General features: G+C 39.3%; 1 protein-coding gene and 1 non-coding gene across 8 annotated transcripts in view; both read left to right on the top strand.

Moving 5' to 3' along the window:
- The window catches only part of MPHOSPH9 (M-phase phosphoprotein 9), a 53,867-nt gene that overhangs the window by 28,578 nt on the left and 2,771 nt on the right, over positions 1-22,518 (top strand). For 5 of the 7 annotated variants that reach the window (XM_061142046.1, XM_061142047.1, XM_061142048.1 and 2 more), the window contains 11 exons: positions 677-892; positions 4,263-4,310; positions 6,065-6,129; positions 7,535-7,636; positions 13,758-13,937; positions 15,057-15,229; positions 16,357-16,503; positions 17,310-17,430; positions 18,236-18,339; positions 19,016-19,263; positions 19,563-19,631. In XM_061142046.1, the coding sequence (XP_060998029.1) occupies positions 677-892; positions 4,263-4,310; positions 6,065-6,129; positions 7,535-7,636; positions 13,758-13,937; positions 15,057-15,229; positions 16,357-16,503; positions 17,310-17,430; positions 18,236-18,339; positions 19,016-19,263; positions 19,563-19,631 (1,473 nt within the window). Of the gene's footprint in view, positions 1-676; positions 893-4,262; positions 4,311-6,064; positions 6,130-7,534; positions 7,637-13,757; positions 13,938-15,056; positions 15,230-16,356; positions 16,504-17,309; positions 17,431-18,235; positions 18,340-19,015; positions 19,264-19,562; positions 19,632-22,518 lie in introns of those variants that run through there. The other 2 variants (XM_061142045.1, XM_061142050.1) reach the window with 2 other exon arrangements.
- On the top strand, positions 4,690-4,815 carry LOC133058206 (U6atac minor spliceosomal RNA). Its single transcript, XR_009693309.1, has one exon. It is a non-coding gene; the product is annotated as a U6atac minor spliceosomal RNA (small nuclear RNA).

Here is a 22,518-nt window from a genome sequence, read left to right as displayed (position 1 = left end):
TTCGATTCCCTGGGTCAGGAAGATCCCCGGAGGAGGAAATGGCAACCCACTTCAGTATTCTTGCCTGGAAAATCCCATGGACAGAGGAACCTGGCGGCTACAATCTATAGGGTCACAAAGTCAGACACAACTGAGTGACTGAGCCTGCATACACACGCATGCACCTCCTAAACTATAAACTTCATGAAGTCAGGGACGTTTCTGTTAATCTTACATTTCTAGCACCCTAGTAACCTGGTACCTGGTGGATTTGCAATTAATGATTGTTGAATGAATATTAACAGATCAGATGCATTTTGAATTTTATTTTCATTATGAGACAATATGGTAAGAGATGCTTTTTTTCCCCCTATGAATATTAATGTGAGGCAGAAAATTCCAGTTTTGCTCTCAGAATCAGTTTCTTGATAGTCATGGTGATTTTTCCCTCTTTAAAGTGGTCTTTAGGTGAGTCCTGGAATCAGAATGCCTCTGTGATTTTCTGTGTATTGTTCTGTGGGGTAATCCTTTCTAGTCTCCATTCCTAGGATATAACAGAATATCAAATGTGTTCATTTCCGTTTATATGTTTTTATATTTTAGTGTCCACAGTTTTATTAGCTGCTGTTGAGACCTCTGTCTTTTAAAAAATTATTATTATTGAAAACAACGTATTATCCTTGTCTTTGTTTTGTAGAGTGATTTCAGAGAACGCTTCAACGCAGCCAGCAGTGCCTCCAAAATTCTGCAGGAACGAATTGAAGAAATGAGAACAAGTAATAAAGAAAAAGATAATACCATTATTCGACTGAAATCTAGACTTCAGGATTTGGAAGAGGCATTTGAGAATGCTTACAAACTCTCAGATGATAAAGAAGCAAGACTAAAACAAGAAAACAAAATGTTTCAAGATGTAAGTGACAAGTAACCATAACTCAGTTCTGTGGTTGGCTAAAAGTAGATTCAGGTTTTGTAGTCTTAACAAGCTGTTATGACATTTTTCAAGTTTGTTTTCACTTTACATGACTTTGCTGTAGCTGCAAATATCCGTATACCTTTCTGGTTGAGTCGGTTGGGTCTTATCTTGAAACAGGAAGTCAGGGCTTTCAGAACTATGGTGTTACTCCCACGCCTTTCGGTCGCTAGCAGGGCAGCTTTTGAGTGGTCTTAAATCAATATCTGTGTGTCAGGAAGGTAAAATGAACCAGATTTAGAGGAGGCTTGATAGAATTTTTCATTTTGATTTAATTTCACTTAAAATTTAGAATTGTATCACATTAAAGATGGATTGTTTCAGGTTTTTTCGGTTTAAGTTTTTATTAATATTTTTGTTACAGTACATAAAAAATCTGGAAGTATTTCTGGCTGTTGAAATTTTCTTTCTGGTAGCTTTAGATTTGATTCTTGCTGCTTTGTTTTTTAACATTTATTTTCATGAAGATAATACATGTAAATGGTTTAAATGGTCAAATTTCAAGTGAGAAACATCAGTCTTCTCCACCTTTTCCTAACTTGTAATCCTCTATGCTAGAGGTTGTTATTTTCAGCTGTTTTAGTTATTTCTTCTAAAATTTTGCTCCCTGTTTCTAAATAATAAACTTACATTGCTCTTTTCTTTTACCTGTCAGTCTCAGACGTTATACATTGACTTCCTTCTGTGCAATATCACTACAGTTTAGCTTTCTTACACCATTGGCTCCCAAACACTTGTCCCCCTCTTTCCAGTATGATTAAATTGATTCTAAGAAGCTTATTTTTTACATTTGAACAACTCTGAAATTGGAACACATTTTTACACTATAATGTCTTATTTTAATTGGCAGCGTTTTTTCCTCTTAGCATTTTATGACTGTTCTGGGTCTTCACTGCTGCGTGGGCTTTCTCTAGTTGTGGAGAGTGAGGGCTACTCTCTACTTGTGGTGCATGGGCATCTCATTGCGGTGGCTTCTCTTCTTGCATCGTGCAGAGTTTAATAGTTGCAGCTCTTGGGCTTCAGAGTGCAGGCTCCGTAGTTGTGGCACTCAGGCTTAGCTGCCACGTGGCATGTGGGATCTTCCCGGACCAGGAATTGAACTGGTGTTCCCTGAATTGCAAGGCAGATTCTTAACCACTGGACCATCAGGGAAGCCCCCTCTTAGTATTTTAGTAAATAATATTAAATAGTATGATTTCTGATCAGTGGTTAAATAGTATGATTTCTGATCAGTGGTATCTTAGATTTTAAATACAGTATATTATTTATGGGTGGATTAGAATTCAGTATTATGTCTATGTAAATATTTTTCAGAGCTAAGCAGTGTTCAGTGGTTTTATTTCCTTTCTGTTACAACTTTTATTATATTTTCCCTCAGTTTACTAATTGCCTTATTTTTAACCTGCTTAGTTTTTTTTTTTTTTTTTTTTTAAACATACATACCACTTCCGTTCCCCTTGCCTGCCTCCCTAGTATCCTTGCTTCAGTTTGAACTGATTGCTCTGAGGTTTGATACACAGATTTGTAGGGCTTGCCTTTGTCATCATCCTGGGGGTTGTCTCTCCTTCTTTTCTGTACTGCATATGTCATTTTGTGTAGGTTCTACATCTTCTGTTTTGCTAGTGTACATCTCCTGAGAAAAAGAAGCATGAGACAAATTTTGAGGCCTTTCATATCTGAAAACATTTATAGTTACAACCCCACTTTACATTAAAAAAAAAAGTTTTATTTTTTAAAAATGGTTAGAATTACAGAAAAACTGAGGAAACAGTAGAGTATCCCCATACGCCCCATACCATTTCCCCTGTTTTTGGCATCTTGCATTTGTGTGGTACCTTGGCCACAATTAATGAACATTTTGATGCACTATTATTAAATAAATGCAACAGTTTATTTAGATTTCCTTGTTTTCTTCCCAGTGTTCCTTTTCTGCTCCAGGACTCCCTCCAGGAGATAAGGTTACATTTAGCCATCACATCTCCATAGATTGCTCTTGGCTGTGACAGTTTCTCAGACGTTCCTCCTTTTTCATGACCTTGACAGTTTTGAGGAGGAGGACTGGGCAGGTGTTTTGCAGGATGTCCCTTGAGAGTTGACTGATGTTTTTCTCATCATTAGACTAGGGGTTATTAGGAGGAAAATCACAGAAGTAAAGTATCATTTTCAGCATATCATGTCAGCAAACACTATGTTTTTTATTCTTTTACAATCATTTTAGTAAAGTTTCAGGAGGGCGTGCATATGAACACTGTTCACTGTGCTGTATTTTATTAGAACTTTATATTGTTCGGTTATTATTGTTCCTATTTAATGTATTGATAGTATAATTTTAGTGTGTGTGAGTACATGAGCTCCTGGTTTTTAAAATTTCTTGTACTTTTTATTTTAACATAACATCAGACTTACAGGAAGTTGCAAAAATTGTATAAAGAATTTTCATATACCCTTCACCTAGTTTCTGAATAACATCTTATGTGTTTTATCATTCTGTCCACATGTAGTTAAATGATTGAAAAAAATTTTTTTTCTAAACTATTTGAGGGTAAGTTAGAGATATAATGCACCTTTATTTCTAAATACTTCGAGGTGTATTTCTTAAGAACAAAGACAGTCTTTTATATAACTGTGCAAAATTAGGAAATTAACATTAGTAATCTTTTGAGGGGGTGAAGTAGGAAAGGATAGCTGTAGCAGGCAAAGGGAGACACACTGGGCTTCTGCCTCAAAAAACTGTGTGTTTCCCAGTACAGTACTCTTAATTTATATACTCCATTCAATTTTTGTGAATTATACTATAAATGTTAATTATACCAAAATGTTAGTTATACTTTTGGTATAAAGAGATAACAGATCTCTTTTCCCTTGTTCAGGATCTGATCCGAGAGAGACTACACATTGCATTGAGTTGTCACATCTCTTTTATCTCCTTTAATCTGGAGCAGTTCCTCAGTTTTTGTTTTTCTTTTATAACCTTCAAACTCTTTAACGATCACAGACTATTTTATAGAACTGTGCCTTCTAGCATCGCTGCTAGCCACATGTGACTATTTACTTTTGGCCGCACTGTGCAGCTTGTGGGAGGCCTAACCACTGAACCACCAGGGATTTCCCTCACTCATCTCATTTTTTTCCTTTTTTGTTTCTCATTTCTTTAGTTGCCTTTAATATGAAACAATGTGTTATCATTGTCCTTTCATGACACTAGCATCTTTGAAGAGTATGGGCAGTGATTTTATAGATTTTTATAGACTCCGTTGATGTTATAATGTTTAATCTTGTGATGCAATTCTTTTTTTTTTTTTCCCTGTAGCTTTTAGGAGAGTATGAGTCCCTTGGAAAAGAACACGAAAGAGTAAAGGTAATGGTCAATGATTCATGTTCTGAACTTCCTGTGGGGCAGACGCATCAGTTTGGAAGTCAGCAGATCTGACTGTCTCCCTTTTTTCTCCACTCCTTTGTGCCCATCTGGCTATTTGAACTAGACTTATCCTCTCTTTGTCAGTATCCTTATTTTCAAATATCTGCCCTTGAACTGAAAAGTTTGTTAAATTTGTTAATTTAAAAAATATTTATTGAATGGTTGTTTCATTTGAGATGAGATGAAATTTTTAGAAGAGTGTAAAATACCATACAAATACACATAATTAATACTATTTAAAGTTTTGTGTTGCCAAACAGTAGCTTTTTGTGGGGTTGAATAACCTGTGTTGAATTCTTTTAATTAAAACTCTGTTTGGGTGTTGTATGAAAGGAGAGAAGGTTAGCACTCCCCTTGACAAGGATGGAAGAGGCTCTCGGGCCTAACAACATGCATACGGTTAAGGCATTGCCACCTACTTCGTGGCATCTAACCACTGTTTTTTGAAGCTCTGGCCACCAGACTGTTCAAGAAGCGCTAGGGGCTCTGGACCTGCCTGAAGATCCTGGAAAAGTCAGTGCAGATTTCAGATCACAGAATCTCTCCTCTTTTCTGAGATTATTTTCAAAAGGGCAGTTTGATTTCAACTATTAGAAATTAAACTTCGTTTTATCTGCCTGCTTAATTTTCCTGCTTAGCGGGTCATGAGGTGGGATTTTAACCATGAGAAAGAGTCAGTTTTCAGAGAAAGGTAGTATCTGAAAAGTTCCCACGTTTTCCACATAGCAAAAGACCATGAGCAGAAAGCATTTCCTTTGTTGAAAGATATTAATGTTTTTTCTTCTTAAGGAGTTTTTGACATGAAGTTAAAAATAAAAGCTGGTTGAGCTGTTATAAAAAAAAAAAAAAAAAAAAAAAAACCTCTGTTTGGGATCTACATATTCTAATTCACTGAAAGTCCACAATATAAGTGAGTTTCAAGTAATTCTGTTGCATAAAATGCAGGGTTGTGATTATCCCAGGTTAGTGAAAAGGCCAGCACAGCTTGGTAGCCAGGATGTCTGGGTTTCAGGGGCTAGTCGTTACAGCTGAAATCTCATAATTACAGGTTTTAGTTTTTCCATTTACTGAGGTTTCAGTCAGTTTGTGTTTAAAAATGTTAATTTTGACGCTGATTGTTTCTAATCAAGCAAAGCATAATAGGCTTTATTTATTAAAAAGGGAGTCTTCGGCCATACTACCCTGAACAGGGCCGATCTCGTCTGATCTTGGAAGCTAAGCAGGGTTGGGCCTGGTTAGTACTTGGATGGAGCTTCCCTGGTGGCTCAGACGGTAAAGTGTCTGCCTGCAACGCATAGGACCTGGGTTTGATCCCTGGGTTGGGAAGATCCGCTGGAGAAGGAAATGGCAGCCCACTCCAGTATTCTTGCCTGGAAAATCCTATGGATGGAGGAGCCTGGTAGGCTACAGTCCATGGGGTCGCAAAGAGTCAGACATCACTTTACTTCACTTTTATTAAAAAGGGGACTTACACACAGCTATTTGATTAAACCAGTGTTTGCTCTCTCTCTTTTTTTTCCTTTGTGTTATGTGTATTTTCTCTGGTTGACGCCAGACTTGCTGAGTATCTGTGTAATTTTCTTTGTAGTTCTCTTTTGGTGTAGTCTTAGATTAGTTTTATATTATGCATCTTGAAAGGAATACATCTAAATATTTGTCTTCAGTTATCTGAATTTTTTCTTTATTTTTCATAGGATACATTAAATATAACTGAGAACAAATTGCTTGATGCACATACTCAGATTTCTGATTTGAAAAGGTAAAATCTATTATCCTACTAATAAGCAAAAACCTCTAATTGTTCTTTCAGCCGTTAAATATGTGTCTTTATTGAAAATGGTGGGAAAGAAAACCCTTTCTTGAGAATTTTTAAGCACTTTGAGATTAGATTTTATCCTCAGCTTCCCTTCACCTGGAAATGCATTTGATTTTAGCCAAAGATTTTAAAATAATTAGAACACATTGGTGGCTGTGCCTGCAATGTGTGCATGTGCTTAAACATTATGCATTTTCTTAGCATAGGTAAAGCCTAAATGATATTAACTCATTGAAAATAATTTTAGGATGTAGTCTAATTCACTAAATTATTTTCATGCTCCAGAAAGAAAACAGCATTCACACCAGTTTTGTGGTTATATATTTCTTAAAGACCAGGTCTGGGGGCTGTATTCATGATCTGATTTGCTTAATTAGGTAAGGCACAGTGTGTAAATGGTCCCTATGGCCATGATTAGATATTTCTAATTGGCTTCAAAGTATATTTTTGTGTTTGGATATTAATGATGTCCCTTATTTAGAGATTTTACCATACTCTTAAGGACTTCTCATTGAAAAGAACAGAAGTACTGTGTAGCTTTCTTGTCTGCTCAAGTCTTTTCTGTGAAGCATTCAGTTCTAGGGATAGTTTTGTTATCAGATTGGTATATACAATTAGCCCTGTTAGAGCTTTCTTTCTCAAACCTTCCCTGTAACAGAGTAGGTAAGAATCTAAATTTGAAAGATGAGATAAAGACATATTCAAAAGTTTTAAAAGAACAGAAAGAATGCGAAGATAAGCCTCAAAATAATTAATTGGCCATAGTACTTATTTTCTGTTGGTGAACTTGAAGATAAACTGTTATTCTGAACATGGCACAAATCAGATGAGCTGCCTGTAAGTTGAGAGTTGTTCAGAAAGCAAGTTTTTGTTAATAGGTCTGCTTTGGATGGAAAGCTTGCTTCCTCTTTTGTGAGAACCTAACCTGTGTGTATTTGTACATATCACATACATGTTAGAATTAAACACCTTTTGCAGTTTATTTGCAAATGGCAATTTATTTGATTGCTTGAATTTTATTTTTATTTAATTTGTACTGTTTTACCTATAGTGAAATTTCTAAATTTTTTTTCTACTTGCTGTATTAAATGCATTTGTTGTTCCCTTTTCCTTTAGCTACAGCATATGAAATGCTCCTTTGTAGGATTTTTTTCTATTTGCCTTTTCTCCCTAGTTTTGTTCAGCTTTTTAAAGTTTAATGTGACATTTTACTATGAAAAGTTTTGTGGATTTGCATCTCTTTCGTCACCCCTTCCCTAGAAATGTCTGTTAAATAAGTAATTTATAGTTGAGCTGTATTTTAAGCTTGTTGAAATGTACTTAATTTATCTTACTGCTTTTGAATTAGGACAGTTTCAAAACTTGAAGCTCAAGTCAAGCAAGTAGAGCATGAAAATATGTTAAGTCTTCGTCATAATTCTAAAACTCCCATGAGACCCTCACATGCCAAGTAAGTTACTTCGTTTTATCTCTGTGAAACTAGTAATAGGTAAAGCCTATAATTGAGCTGAGACACTCATCTGTCTAAATCGTGAGGAAGACAGGGTTAAATGTCATCACAGACCTTATGTGTGAAAGCATCTTACTGTTAGATATCATGAAAACTCCTATGCAGAGGCATTTGCCAAAAGGAGGAAATAGTAGAAGCAGATTGGGCCTGAGGAGAATTTGGATGGTTTTTGGTTTTTGACTCTGCCCAGCTGTGAGACCTCAGATGAATCACTTAATTTTTTTGGAGCTCAATCTTATTATCTGTAAAAACAAGGACATTGGACTACAACATCTCAAAAGGTCTGTTAGCCCTTGGGCTCAATTGCTCAGTCGTGTCTAACTCTTTGCAATCCCATGGACTATAGCCTATCAGGCTCATCACTCACTGGAGTGAGTTGCCGTAGCTCTTAACTTCCATAAATTTCATTCCTGTGTTAATGAAAACCTTATGATGATGGATCTGCGTTAGGTTGTGTGAATTTTTCTTTTTAGTTTTTCCAGATTAGCTTTGTTATAAGCTAAGAACATTATCTTGATGATACATTTACAGAGTAAGTTTTTCCATAATTTGAATTGTTTTTTATTATGATTTTGATGTAAAAAAAGAGTAATAAAGAGTAGATTATAACTTCCTAATATTGACGTTTTATCAGAAAAATTTTACATTGTGTTGTTAACCTTTTTAAGTTGTAGTTGTCAAAGGAGAAACTTTTTCTAAATTTTTACTAATTAATCTTATGTGGGACATAATGGATTATTTAAAGAAAAAGATATGTAAATAACTGAAGTTGGATGTTTGACATTGAAAAAAGGAAGGACTAAGGTTTGCCCGGGGGGAAAGGCCCTTCTGAGGAGGGGACATGTAAGCAGAGAGCTAAGACGTGTGCGGAGTCATTCAGGAGAAAGGTGTGCAAGGGAAGGAGTGTTCCAGACAGAGACAGTGGTCTTGCTGAGTCCTGAGGAAGGAGAGAGCTTAGTTTTATGTTTGAAGAACCCAGAGGAGGCTTGTGTGGCCTTCCCATCATACGTAACTGTCGAAGCAGTGGTCAAGGGTTTGGGTTTTACTCAAGTCCATTGGGGCACCTTTGAAGGGCTTTTGTACAGTAAAATTGTGTCACCTGATTTATAATTTTGTTCGGTGAACCTGCCATGAGGAAGGGAAAAGACAGACTAATTGGACTCTTGAAGGACTTGGAGAGTGATGGTATTAGCTGGGTTGTGGTCACAGAAATGGGTAGAGGGGATGGATTTGAGAAAATTCTGGAGGCAGAAGCCACAGAACATGGTTATGAGTTGGATGGAGGGTAAGAAAGGGAGGTGTCATATAAGGCCAGGTAAAACCTTTGTTTCTGTCTTAAACAGCTAAGGGTGTCACATTGAACCAGGGAAGAGATGGGAAGAGCAGACCATGGAGTAAAGAGCAGAATTTTCATCTTGAATATTTTAGTGTGAGATTCATGTTAATTCCAAGTGGAACTCAAGCAGGGGATGATAAATTTGTATTTGGAGTGCAGAAAGAAGACCGGAGTTATAAATACTAGAGTTTTGTCTTTGTAGGTGGCGCTTAAAGTTATTGGATGGATGGGTGTGTGTGTAGTGAGAAGTGAGTCCAGGTCAGAGCTCTGAAGAGCCCCCAGTGTTTTGGTTTTGGGTAGAGAAGGAGCTGGAAGAGGAAACTGAGAAATAGCTGCTAAAAAACAGGAGGAAGACTGAAGCAGCTACCATGAGAACCAGTGAGATAAAGACTGAATGTCCATTGCATCTGCAAGCTGGGGGTTCCTGATGACCTGGAGAGCAGTTTATGTAGAGCCATAGAAGCGGAAGCCAGTTGGGAATGTATTGAATGAAGAGTGAGTGAAAACAACCTAGATGTCTAACAGCTGTAATGTCAGTGTATTGTGATACATTTATGCATAATACTGCTGAGCGTGACCATATACAGACTAGATCGGGGGTTGACAAGCGACAACTGCCTGGCCAAATCCAGGCCTATGGCCTGTTTCTGTAGGGTTTGTGAGCAAAGAATGATTTTTGTTTTTAATTTTTCGGGGAAAAAAAAAGTTTCATGATACATGAAAATTATATGAAATTCAGCTTTTAGTGTCCATAAATAAAGTTTGATTGGCTCACATCCAGGTTTATTCACTTACGTGCTGTCTATAGCTGCTTTGTCCTACAGTGGCAAAGGTGAGTAGCTGGGACTGGGTCTATGTGGCTGATAACACCTAAAATATTTATTATCTGGCTCTTTACTGAAAAAATTTGCCCACTCCTGAACTAGACTCAACGTGGTTTAATCTTAACATAATATGGAACAACAACAAAAAACCAGTTGCAAAAGAAATAGGATGCTAGTTATTAGATTGGTACCAAAGTAATTGCAGTTTTGGACTGTGAATTTTAAATCATTATGTGTTCAGTCGCTTTAGTCATGTCCGACTCTCTGATCCTATGGACTGTAGCCCACCACACTCCTCTGTCCATAGGATTCTCTAGGCAAGGATACTGGAGTGGATTGCCTTGCCCTCCTCCAGATAAATCATTATAACTAGGCTCAAACACATCTTTATTAATCAAAACAGGGACCATTACAACCAACACATTTTTGCCAATGAGAAATAAGTTTGTTTATTCCTGTAGCGTAAAGATCCATGCCTTGGGGTATGTCAAACTTTCGGAAAACATTTTCTGCCTCCTGCTGGTTGTGGAAGCATTTTCCTTGCAAAAAGTTGTGGAGATGGTTGAAGAAGTGGTAGTTGGTTGGCGAGATATCAGGTGAATATGGTTGGATGAGGCCAAACTTCGTAGCCCAATTTGTTCGACTTTTGAAGTGTTGGTTGTGCTGCATGTGGTTGGGTGTTGTCTTGAAGAGGAATTGGGCGTTTTCTGTTGACCAGAACCAGCTGTAGGCTTTGAGTTTTTGGTGTATCTCATCGATTTTCTAAGCATATTTCTCAGATATGGTGGTTTCACCGGGATTCAGAAAGCTATAGTGGATCAAGTGGACAGCAGACCACTACGCGGTGGCTGTGACCTTTTCTTGGTGCACGTTTAGCTTTGGGAAGTGCTTTGGAGCTGCTCCTTGGTTCATCCACTGAGCTAGTCATCACCAGTTGTATACAATCCACTTTTTGTTGCATGTCACAATCCTATGAGAAATGGTTCATTGTTGTGTAGAATAAGAGAAAGCAGTACTGCAAAATGACGATTTTTTTGATTTGTGGTGAGCTCATGAGGCACTCACTTAGTGAGTTTTTTCACCTTTCCAATTTGCTTTCAAATGCCAGTGAAAGTAAAAATCGCTCAGTTGTGTCTGACTCTTTGCTACCCCATGGACTGTACAGACCATGGAATTTTCCAGGCCAGAATACTGGAGTGAGTAGCCATTCTCTTCTCCAGGGGATCTTCCCAACCCATCAAACCCAGGTCTCCTGCACTGCAGGCAGATTCTTTACCAGCTGAGCCACCAGGGAAGCCCTTTCACTTTCACTGACGGCATTGAATTCTTTGGCAACTTCTTATGTAGTTCTGAGAGGATCAGCTTCAATGATGGCTCTCAATTGGTTGTTGTCAGCTTCCAATGGCTGGTCACTGCACTCCTCATCTTGAAGGCTCTTGTCTCCTTTGCAAAACTTCTTGAATCACCACTGCACTGTACTTTCCTTAGCAGTTCCTGGACCCAATGCATTGTTGGTGTTGCAGGCTGTCTCCGATGCTTTACAACCCATTTTGAATTTGAATTAAAAAAAAAAAAATCACTTGAATTTGCTTTTTGTCTAACATCATTTCTATAGTCAAAAATAAATATAAACAGCAAGTAATGTCATTAGCAAAAAAAAAAAAGAAATGCACATTAAAATTATGTATAACATAACCACATTTAATAAGGTATTCCAGTATCAAATAGCAGGGTTCAACAGTACAAAATCTCAATTACTTTTTTACCAACCTAGTAGGTATTTGGAGTAGGAAATGGCAACCCACCCCAGTATTCTTGCCTGGAAAATTCATGGGCAGAGGAGCCTGGTGAGCTGCAGTCCAAGGGGTTGCAAAGAGTCAGATACAACTGAGCACCTGAGCACACATACAATAGATATTTACCTTAGAGAAGTTCTTATGTATGTTTATTATAGAATTGCTGAAAAGGGAGTACATTGAAAACTAAACATTCACCAACAGAGGAAAGGATAAATTAACTTGTGATACAGTCATACTGTGGGTAAATGATTAAAATGGTAGAGGTTTATATATGTGTTAACATGGGTATGTCTCATACAGAATGTTGAGTAGAAAAAGCGTTAAAAGGATGTGTACATTATGCCCTTTATGTAATTTTTTAAATGTAAATAACCAGAAATATGTTTGTTATGTCTTAAAATTAAAAACACATATGGTAAGATGTTAGCATTTGTTAAAAACTATGGGCGAGTGCTTGTTATGGTACTCTTTGTAATTTTCTAAAAATGTTTGAAATGATTCTTCATTTAAAAACTGAGGGGAAGAGGAGTGACTGGGATTGAAATGAAAATAGATGAGACAACCCTTTGAAAAAAAAGTTTGGTTGTGAAAAGGTGCAGAGAGAGGAAGACAGGAGTTCCTTTCTCCTGGTTTCTGTTTTCTCTCTGGAGTGTGATGGACAGTTATCACCTGACAGTCAAGGCTGGGGCGAGGGGTTTGAGGAGAGTGGAGAGGGTGTCAGATAGTCGAATTTGGGGAATCGGAGCTCCTTGATTAAAGGAAGACGTGTTGGCAGCCAGTGTCGGGCGTCCACTTGAGATAGCGATTCTCTGATGATGCCCCAGTCTACACAGGCAGGCAGCTTCTTTCCCGCAAAGCTCAGCTGTAAAAATACAGACACCGAAGAAAACTGAGGTCACTGTAGTCATCCAGGCTTAGGTCTTGCTGCCAGTCAGGTGTGCCGGAAAGTGAGCAAAGAAGGGGTTCCAGGCAATGAGTAATGATCAGCAGGAGAGTGTCCTGGATGGGGGGGGCGGGGGGTGGTAAAGAGGAGCCATACGCCCAGGGAAGGAGGGAGGCCCAGGGTCACGGGCCTTGTGGTGAGAGTGTTGTGCATGTGGATGCTTGAGCATGGGAATCAGAAGGATCTTGGAGGTTTGATTTCCTTTTTAAAAAAATACTTGGCTGCTCCAGATCTTAGTTGCAGCATGCAGGATTTTTAGTTGCAGCATTCACACTCTCAGTTGCAGCATGTGGGATCTAGTTCCCTGAGCGGGGATTGAACCTGGGGCCCTTGCATTGGGCGTGCAAAGTCTTAGCCACAGGACCACCAGGGAAGTCCCTGGAGATTTGATTTCTGAGGGGACTGTCTTCTCTAGGGTGATAAAGTGCAGTGAGCATCCTCTGAGAGTTGCGTGGTTGGCAGGATGTGGAGCAGCTCCCATGTGCATGGGGAGGGTGCTCAGGACAAGGGCAGGAGCTACCAGAGGATGGTGAAATGAGCTTCGGACGGGCTGTGCTTCACAGGAACGGAGGCAGGAACGTCCTGGTTTGGAATGGCACTGTTCAGTACAGCAGGGCCCTTCTCCACAGAGCTGTTTAAATCTAGCTCTGTGGCAAGCATCCACAAGTATTATGTGTTTGTGGCTGATGGCTATGGTATTGGACTGTGCAGATGCAAGGCCTTTTCTGTCTTTCAGAAAATTCTGTGAGCCCTCCTGATCTAGGAGGGAGAGGCAGGACTGTCCTTCATCCCCTGGCCCTGAGCTCCAATGGGCCATAAAGAGTGTGAAGAGTGGTGAGGGGCTGGGTGAGGGTGTTCGGAGCTGTGTGCACGTGAATGCACTAAAGCTTGAGGCTAGATTTAGTTCAAGGCATTCACAAATTATGAAATTTTCTAAGTGTGAGCTAGAGCTAGATGTTTTGTTTAAGTTATGCGTTGATTTGTTGAAGATTTGTCTTCTTGTTCTTCCGAGACCAAGAAGAGCAATTCAGTTGGAGCTGAAAACCTTAAAATAGAGTTCATCTAGCTACAATGATAAGATTGTTCTATGCGGTCTTTCAATCCGTGGGTAAACGTGGAAATGGTAATTCAGAGCAGGTTGTTTGCTGTCTGTGCTCAGTCTAAACCAGAGCGCAGACCTTGCAGCGTCTGAGGACACTTCTCATCCTCGCAGCACACTGGCGGGCTCAGACGTCAGTCGGAGGAAGTGGCTGATCCCGGGAGCGGAGCATTCCATCTTCACTGGGCAGCCCCTGGACACCAAGGTGGACAGCCAGCCGGAGGACACCTGCCTTCCTGGGTGAGACAGCTCCATCGAAGATCTCATTTAGGCACTCTTAGGTTTTCTTACAGATTTCAGTTGCCTTTCAAAGTTCAGGAAGGTTTGAAGAGCCATCTCCTTGTTCCTGTCTTAATTTTGAGAATCTGATTTTTCTTTTACTTTGAGAGGCTAGTGCTTTTAAGAAATTTTCCTTTTAAAGGCGGTGCAGAGCCTCTGCACTTGTGCCCCTTGACATAGCCATGTGCCCTGTGCATGGGCTTGCAGTTAGGACACGAGGTTGATCCTCACCCTATGGATCACCGGAGCCCCCAGAAGCAACCTCATTCATTTCCTCCAGAGTGCCATATGAATATTATATTTCTCTGAGTGCTTCTGTAGTGGCTCAGTGGTTAAGAACCCACCTGCTAATGCAAGGGATGCTGGTGTGATCCCTGGGTCAGGAAGATACCCTGGAGAAGGGCATGGCCACCCACTCCAGTATTCTTGCCTGGGAAATCCCATAGACAGAGGAGCCTGGTGGGCTATACACAGTCTGTCTTGTGTACAGGCTACACAAGAGAGAGAGACACGACTTAGCGACTAAACAACATGCGCTGGGCTCTGAAAAGGATTGGGAAACACTTGTCTTATATAACAGGTTCAGTTTTATTGATTTGTATTGAAAAGCATACTTATTCATTGTGGAGTGTAACTATCAACCCTCATGTTATTCCTCTTGTCTAGTAATAATCTTTGTAAACCATCTTAGTTCAGGCTGTTACAACAGACTACCCTTGACTGAGTGGCTTAAGCAACAAACGGTTACTTTCTACAGCTCTGGAGGTGGGCAGTCTGAGATCAGGGTGTCTGCATGGCTGGGGCCTGATTCTGTCCTCATGTGGCCTTTCCTTGGTGCATGTGTGGAAGGAGAGATCAAGATATCTCTTCCTCTTTTTATAAAGGTATTAACCCCAGCGTAGGGGCTTCACTCTCATCAAAACCTAATCACCTTCAAGGCCCCACCTCCCCACCTCCCACATATATACCATTGCGTTGAAAATAAGAGTTCATCATAAGAATCTCATTCAACATAAGAATTTTGGGGAGACAGAAAATATTCAGGTCATAGCACTGTGTGTCTTGTAATTACTATTGAAGGTACCATTCTTCTCTGGAAAAGGATCTTTCACCTGGAAGTTCACCAAGTTTATTGATAAAAAAGCAGAGAGAGACTTTAGACACACCAATCATGAAAGCTTTGAAAGAACTTGATGAAGAAAAAGTATTTAAACATTGGGGCACACAGACAGAGAGAGAGGATACCTCAAATAGTAAGTATTTTATTTCTTGTCTGATAGAAATATAGATGCATACATAGCTCTCCTCCCCTTTCTCTCTCAACTATATACCTTCTTAAAATGAAATGCCTCAAGTAATAAAAAGTTAAATTTATTTTCCTGCTGCTTCAGCCCTATTTCAGACAGTTGAATCCACTAGTTGTTAATGTATCATTGTCGTTACATACATACCTTTTATACAAAGTAAATGGCGCATTAGTTTCTGTTATTAAAGATTTCTGTGACATTCTTAAGAGTATTTGAAACTTTCTACCTCAGTTTGTCTTACTTGCACAAATCAGAAAGTTACAACAGGCATTTGGAGTTCATAAAGTGAGATGTAACATTTCCTATGGTCCCATTCTTGCTTACTGAGCATCTGTCAGTAGGACAAGAAGTCTGTTTTTATTTTTAAAAAATTTTATTTGTTTATTTTTGGCTGTGCTGGGTCTTAGTTGCCCCACGGGCTTTCTGTCTGTTTGCAGCCAGCAGGGGCTACTCTCTGTTATGGCTACTCTTCTCACTGCAGTGGCTTCTCTTGTGGAGAACAGGCTCTATGGTGTGTGGGCTCAGTAGTTAGAGCTCCTGGGCTCTATAACAGGCTTAATAGTTAAGGCGCTCAAGCTTATTTGCTCCACAGCATGTGGGATCTTCCCAGATCAGGGATTGAACCTGTGTCTCCTGCATTGGCAGGCAGATTCTTTACCACTGAGCCACCAGGGAAGCCCAAGAAATGTGTTTAATACTTGAAGTATGTTTCACAAGTCCGGGCACTTGTACTTTCTCTGGCACTTATTTGGTCAGGCCTGCCATTCACGTCATTAACATCTTCGGCGTTGCATTTCCTAAGCAGTATCTCCTAGTAAATAAATTAGTGACCTGTTTTCTAAAAATAAACTCTCTTGAAAAATCACCTTGAATGCCAGTTGTAAACAGAGAACCAGAATGAATTCATTAAAAACTCCCACATTTTTCTTCATCAAGCATTTTCATTATAATGTGGTGCATTTCAAATAATCATAATCTAGATAGAAAAATTGCTTGCTTTGTGTAACCATCTGTTGACGAAGGCAGATAACTGAAGCTAGGTTTGTTTTGTTTTTTACATTTTTCTGTTACAGAATTGGTGAATCCTCGGCCAACTGACTCTTCAGTCAATGCAAGTCGGTCCCCAGAGAAAGGTGCCCAGCAAAGACAAAAGAGGTTTAATTCTGCTTCACAGAGATCATCATCTTTGCCACCTTCAAATCGTAAATCGAGTACTCCAAGTAAGGGTTAGAGGTTTCTGTCTTGGGCTTGGGAGAGTGACATCTGAGCTGTACACATTGATGCTTTCTGCTTCCCTTATGCTCTTCCTAGCACCTAGTACAGTGCTCTGAACACCGAATCTCTAAATGCCATCTTGTTCAGTAACACTGTCTGATTGCACAGTTACTATGACCATAACTGAAGAAATTCTCACCGTTTATCAAAGTGAGATTTTTATGTGTGCCCCACAAATGCTTTGCAACTAGTACCACTTCAGTTTTTGAGTCAAACTCAAATATTTTGATGACTGACTAATTAAATATTAGTTCAAACAAATTAAGCTAGCCTGAAAAAAAAAGCTGTTTTTTTTTTCCACATAGTTACCTAAAGTTACTCAGCTTTAGTCAACTTTTTCTTTAGCCAGTTGCAAGTATGATTTTAAAGTTAAGCATTGGATTTCTGTATCCTTAATTTCCATTTTTGTAAGCAGCTGAAGAAATTCATACATGACTGTGCACTTAGAAATGTTCATAGGTACACTGGTGTTTCCATCTTATTTCCAGTCGACTTCTAAAATCCTGAAAAACCAGTTTTGAGACAGAGCACTGCAGTGACAGTCTGATAGAGTAAAATGTGGCCAGTGGTTTTCTCTAGATAGAAGTATGAATTGTTTTAATTTTTATACTCTTGTTTATCTTTCAAAAAGTTTTACAGTGAAAATATATTCTTTTTAAAGTTAGTTTTTCTTTCAGTACTTTTCTATGTTCTGCCAACATAGCCCATACATAGAAGGAAAAGACTGTCCCCTCTTCATTTTCCTCTGTAGCAAAAAGAGAGATTATGTTAACACCAGTGACCGTGGCGTATAGTCCAAAGCGATCCCCTAAAGAAAACTTGTCCCCAGGATTTAGTCATCTACTTAGCAAAAACGAAAGCAGCCCGATTCGGTAAGTTCTCTAAAACGGTAGAATAAAATATGTATAGAATTGATTTTTTTTTTTTTAATGTCAACTTTTACGTCTAGCTATCACTAATTTTTCAGTTGTCAGTGGGGATTCTGTGGATTTAAATCATTTAAATAAATGCCCTATTAAAAATAAAAAAGTACTATAATACATGAAAACAGTGTTTAACCATGTAAACTGGCTAATATAAAATTTAAATATGCCTTAGAACCCCTTCCAGCTTTTGGATATAGAGTAATTCTTTGATTTCCTAAAAAGGTTTAAGGTATAAGGACAACTGGGGGCCATTTGTACGCAAAAGTGGGCTGTTCTGGTATGGCCCTGGCACTAAACATCAGTTTACCTGTGCTCCTGAGAAGCTTATTCTCTCTGAAGTGTGGTCTGCAGTGTGTGCTGTGGTGGGAGATGACCACTGACTCCTAAGACACGAGAGCTGGTGGCCCAGCTCAGTCAGGCTGTTGGGGAAAATTAATGAAGCACATTGAACCTCAGTTTCCTCTTCTATAAAACAGGGATAATAATGCCTACCTGCTTATTTCATATGGCTGTTACAAAGATCAGATGAGATTATGTATCAGTAAATGCTTTAAGTTGCCAGTATGTAAATATAATTTTGTGTTAGAAAATATTATTTAAATTTAAGTTTTAAAAAATATATGACCACCTTTCTCTATTAAAAAATATGTAAATATGTGAGTTAACTTGGATGCCAGCTCATCTGTCTAGTGGAGAATAGGGAACATCAGTTAACATTTTTTTCTCACAAGTAACTTGCTTCATTCAATAGATTTGATATACTTTTGGATGATTTAGATACTGTTCCTGTGTCTACTGTACAACGTTCCAATCCAAGGAAACAACTCCAGTTTCTTCCTCTGGATGACTCGGAAGGTATCTTTTCCTAAAAAATTATTAATTATGGTTTTAGTCATTCATTTTGTGAGTTTCTGGTTTCAAGGCTCTAGATGTCATTATAGCCTGCATTTAAATCTTTTTTTACCCAAGGGCCTCTAAAAATAAGCATTTTTGACGCTCATATTGTTTGTAAGTATTATCCTCATTGGAAAGTTGGGAAACTGAGGTCGGGGATGTTAATGTTTAATTACCAGGGCCATACTGTTCAGTTTTTTATATTCTATGACTTATATACAACTTAGGCTTTGGATGTTTTTTCCTTTTTCTCAATTGTACTTTCCATTTGAAATAAAGTTATAAAAAATAATAGATGTGAAATTGGTTGGGCAGGCCCGTAAAGTGCTAACTATAATGTTGATATATGTCCACTAAATGTGCTGCTTATTTTTTAAACTTTTTTTGCTTCAAGTTTACAGAAAGTTTGCATATGTTTATTTAGGGTAGATGTGAAGATTGTCAGACGAGGGAAAGGTTTTTAGAATTCTGAGGAGAAAAAGCTGAGTGTATATGATTGATTACATATTTTCTTTTCATTACGTTTTTTTGACTGTGCAGCAGCCATTTCCAGAAGGTGAAGTTGGGTAGCATATTTAGTATGTACATACTCTCTGAGAAGAGTTGATAAAGAAGAAATTTCTTTTCTCTCTGGCAGAAAAAAAATACTCAGAAAAAGCCACTGACATCCATGTTAATCATAGCTCTTCCCCCGAACCGTTGCCAAATGGAGCGAAGAAAGTCTCCATGAGACCAGCCTGGGAGAAGAACAAGTCAGTTAGCTATGAACAGTGTCAGCCTGTCTCCACAGCACCACAGGGTAACAATTTTGAGTATACAGCCAAGATAAGGACCCTGGCTGAAACGGAACGGTTTTTTGATGAACTTACAAAAGAAAAAGACCAGGTAAAAACAAAAAAAAAGTTTTACATCTTTGTCTGAACTTAGTACATATGTCTGAGGAACAGTCAGAAGGGAATTATTGAGTCAAACACAGGAAGTCACTGTTGATGCCATGCAAAGCTGTACTGGAAACGTATGTGAACCAAGCTGTCGTCACTGTGTCAGAGGGAGCCCAGGTGAAGTTGAGATGGACAAGAGAATACTAGGCTGAAGTCTTTTCTTTCCATTCTGCTATAAACATCCTTGCCAGTAATTAGAATTCCCCTATTTTTATTTAAACGGTTTTTTGTGTGTGTTACCAGATCGAGGCAGCACTAAGCCGAATGCCTTCTACTGGAGGACGAGTCACTCTGCAGACGAGATTGAATCAGGTGAAGTGTCTTAGCTTGAATCTGCTTTGGAGGCCTGATGCTAGTCAGTGCTCCATTTAACCACGAGGATTTTTTTTTTTCTTCTAATTTTAAAAAAGTATTTATTTACTTATTTATGGCTCTGCTGGGTTTCTGTTGGCTGTGTGTGGGCTTTCTCTAGTTGTGGTGCGTGGGCTTCTTGTTTGGCTGGTTTCTCTTGTTGCAGAGCGTGGGCTCTAGAGCGAGGGCTCCGTAGTTGTGGCACAGGGGTTTAGTTGCCCTGAGGCATGTGGGATCCTAGTTCCCGGACCAGGGATCAAACCTATGTCCCCTGCGTCGGCAGGCGGAGTCTTAACCACTGGACCACCAGGGAAGTCCGCACGGCCCCCACAGTGGTTCTTTAATGTCAGTTTTTAGGCACACCGCAACAGTCGATCAGAACTTTGAGCCTTTATGAGAAGTGTTTGGTAATGACAGTGTATATTATAACTTGATGCTAGCTTTCAGGAACAAAGTGATTTTACTTGATACTTCCAAGAAAAAGGCATTCATGCCATCATGTTTTCAAGAAACTGACTTGGGAGCAAATGGCAAGATGTCTGTTAGCAGATTTCTGCATTGTTAAGGCTCTCACATTAAGTCTCTCTTTTTGTGTTTTGTTTTTTCCAAACTGCAAATTATTTCTGAATCTCTTTCCGTTTAGTAAATGTGTAAAACAGTGGCACTTTGCAACTGGAATAGATGTGAGGTTAAAAAGAGAGATGTGACTCCATTATTGAGCAGGAGATGGTACAGGTGAAATGGCCTGTGTACCTTTCTTTTAGTTGCTTTTCAGAGAGAATTATCAATAAAATGCATGAAACCATGGGACATTTTAAATCTCTCTTTGTAACATTTTAAACATCACATCAGTGCTGTGTCTCATATAACTGCATGCTTTGGCTTTTCAGTGCCTTAATGTCAGGAAAAGTTCATTCTCAGATTGATCTGTGATACCAGAAGGAAAGAGAGACACATAGAAAGAAGAAGAGGTCTGTTTCTAGGTTTTTACTTATGAATCCTACACAAGCATTCTCAGCCCTTTTTTTTTGTTCCCCTTTGTCTTCTTATTGTATTGAAACAGCTTTGACACACATGATCAGAAACTAAGGCCCTTTAAAAGTCTTATTTTAAGAGCTTGTTGGCATTTCCCTGGTGGCTCAGTGGTAAAGAATCTGCCTGCCAGTGAAGGAGACATGAGCTCGATCCCCAGTCCAGGAAGATTCCACATGGGATCTTCATTATCTTTAACGTCTCTTTTTTTCTGATTTTCTTTCATTGTCTTTGTTGCTCTGAAAGTTTTTTTTTTTTTTTTTTTTTGCTCTGAAAGTTTTTATTCAATAGTTGGTAAGACTCAACACATGAAACTCATTTTTAAGTAGTTTACTGAGAAATTTCCTGGTGGTCCAGTGGTTAGGACTCTGCGATTCCCCTGCAGGCGGCACAGGTTTGGTCCTGGTCCCAGATCCCACAAGTCACAAGGTGCAGCCAGAAATAAATAAAACAGTTTATTGGGAAGGCAGAAGAAAAATTTGTTGGTTCTCTCATTCTAAATGTATCTGAAACATTTGGTTCCATATATGTTTACATATGTTTACATAATGATGATAAACTCTTTATGAAGTGAAGTGAAAGTCACTCAGTCGTGTCCGACTCTTTTGAGACCCCATTGACTGGTCCATGGAATTCTCCAGGCCAGAATACTGGAGTGGGTAGCCTTTCCCTTCTTCAGGGGATCTTCCCAACCCAGGGACTGAACCCAGGTCTCCCAAATTGCAGGCGGATTCTTTACCAGCTGAGCCACAGGGGAAGCCCACAGATCCTGGAGTGGGTAGCCTATCCCTTCTCCAGCAGATCTTCCTGACCCAGAGATTGGATTCTTTACCAGCTGAGCTATCAGGGAGGCCCAGGCTCCTTATAATTTTATTTATTTTTATTTTTAGCTATGCTGGGTCTTCGCTGCTGTGCACACTTTTCTCTAGTGGTGGTTGTGGGCTTCTTGTGGTGACTTCCCTTGTTGCGGACCACAGGCTCTAGAGGGTGCGGACTTGAGTAGTTGCCGCACGAGGGCTCAGTCGCTGTGGCTTCCGGCTCTAGAGCACAGGCTCAGTGGTTGTGGCACACGGGCTTAGCTGCTTTGCAGCATGTGGGATCTTCTTGGACCAGGGATTGAACTCATGTCTCCTTCACTGGCAGGCAGATTCTTTACCACCAGGCAAGTCCCAACAAGCTCTTAAAATAAGACTGTTAAAGGGCCTTAGTTTCTGGTCATGTATGCCAAAGCTGTTTCAATATAGTAAGAAGACAAAGGGCAACAACAACAAAAAAGGGCTGAGGATGCTTGTGTAGGATTCGTAAGTGAAAAGGGCAAAAAAAGATGAAAATGCTCTACCTCACTAATGAGTTAAAAAAAAACCAAACACACATTTAAACAAAAGCGTAATTTTTAAGGCTTCCCAGGAGGCTCAGTGGTAAAGAAACTGCTTGCCGATGCAGGAGCCACAGGAGCTGTGGGTTTGATACCTGGGTGGGAAAAATCTGGAGAAGGAAATGACAACCCACTCCAGTATTCTTGCCTGGAGAATCCCATGGACAGAGGAGCCTCCTGGGTTACAGTCCATGGGGTTGCAAAGACTTGGACACAACTGAGCACACACACGTGTGCATGCATCATTTTTAAGCTCTTACATTGGCAGGTGTAAAACAAACAAAAAAAAACACAATGATACCTGGGCTAGGGAAAAGCTTATCCTCCAACACTGAGTAAGAAGAAAGTGTCACAGACTTCCTGGAATTCAGCTTGACATGTATCCAAAGCTTTAAAATTACACATTTTTTTGGACCTAGTGTTTTTACTTCAGGAAATGAT

The sequence above is a fragment of the Dama dama genome, chromosome 5 (assembly GCF_033118175.1).
Source record: "Dama dama isolate Ldn47 chromosome 5, ASM3311817v1, whole genome shotgun sequence".
NCBI lineage: Eukaryota > Metazoa > Chordata > Mammalia > Artiodactyla > Cervidae > Dama > Dama dama.
Note: the sequence above shows the minus strand (reverse complement) of the source record. Positions and strands in the feature narration are given on the sequence as shown.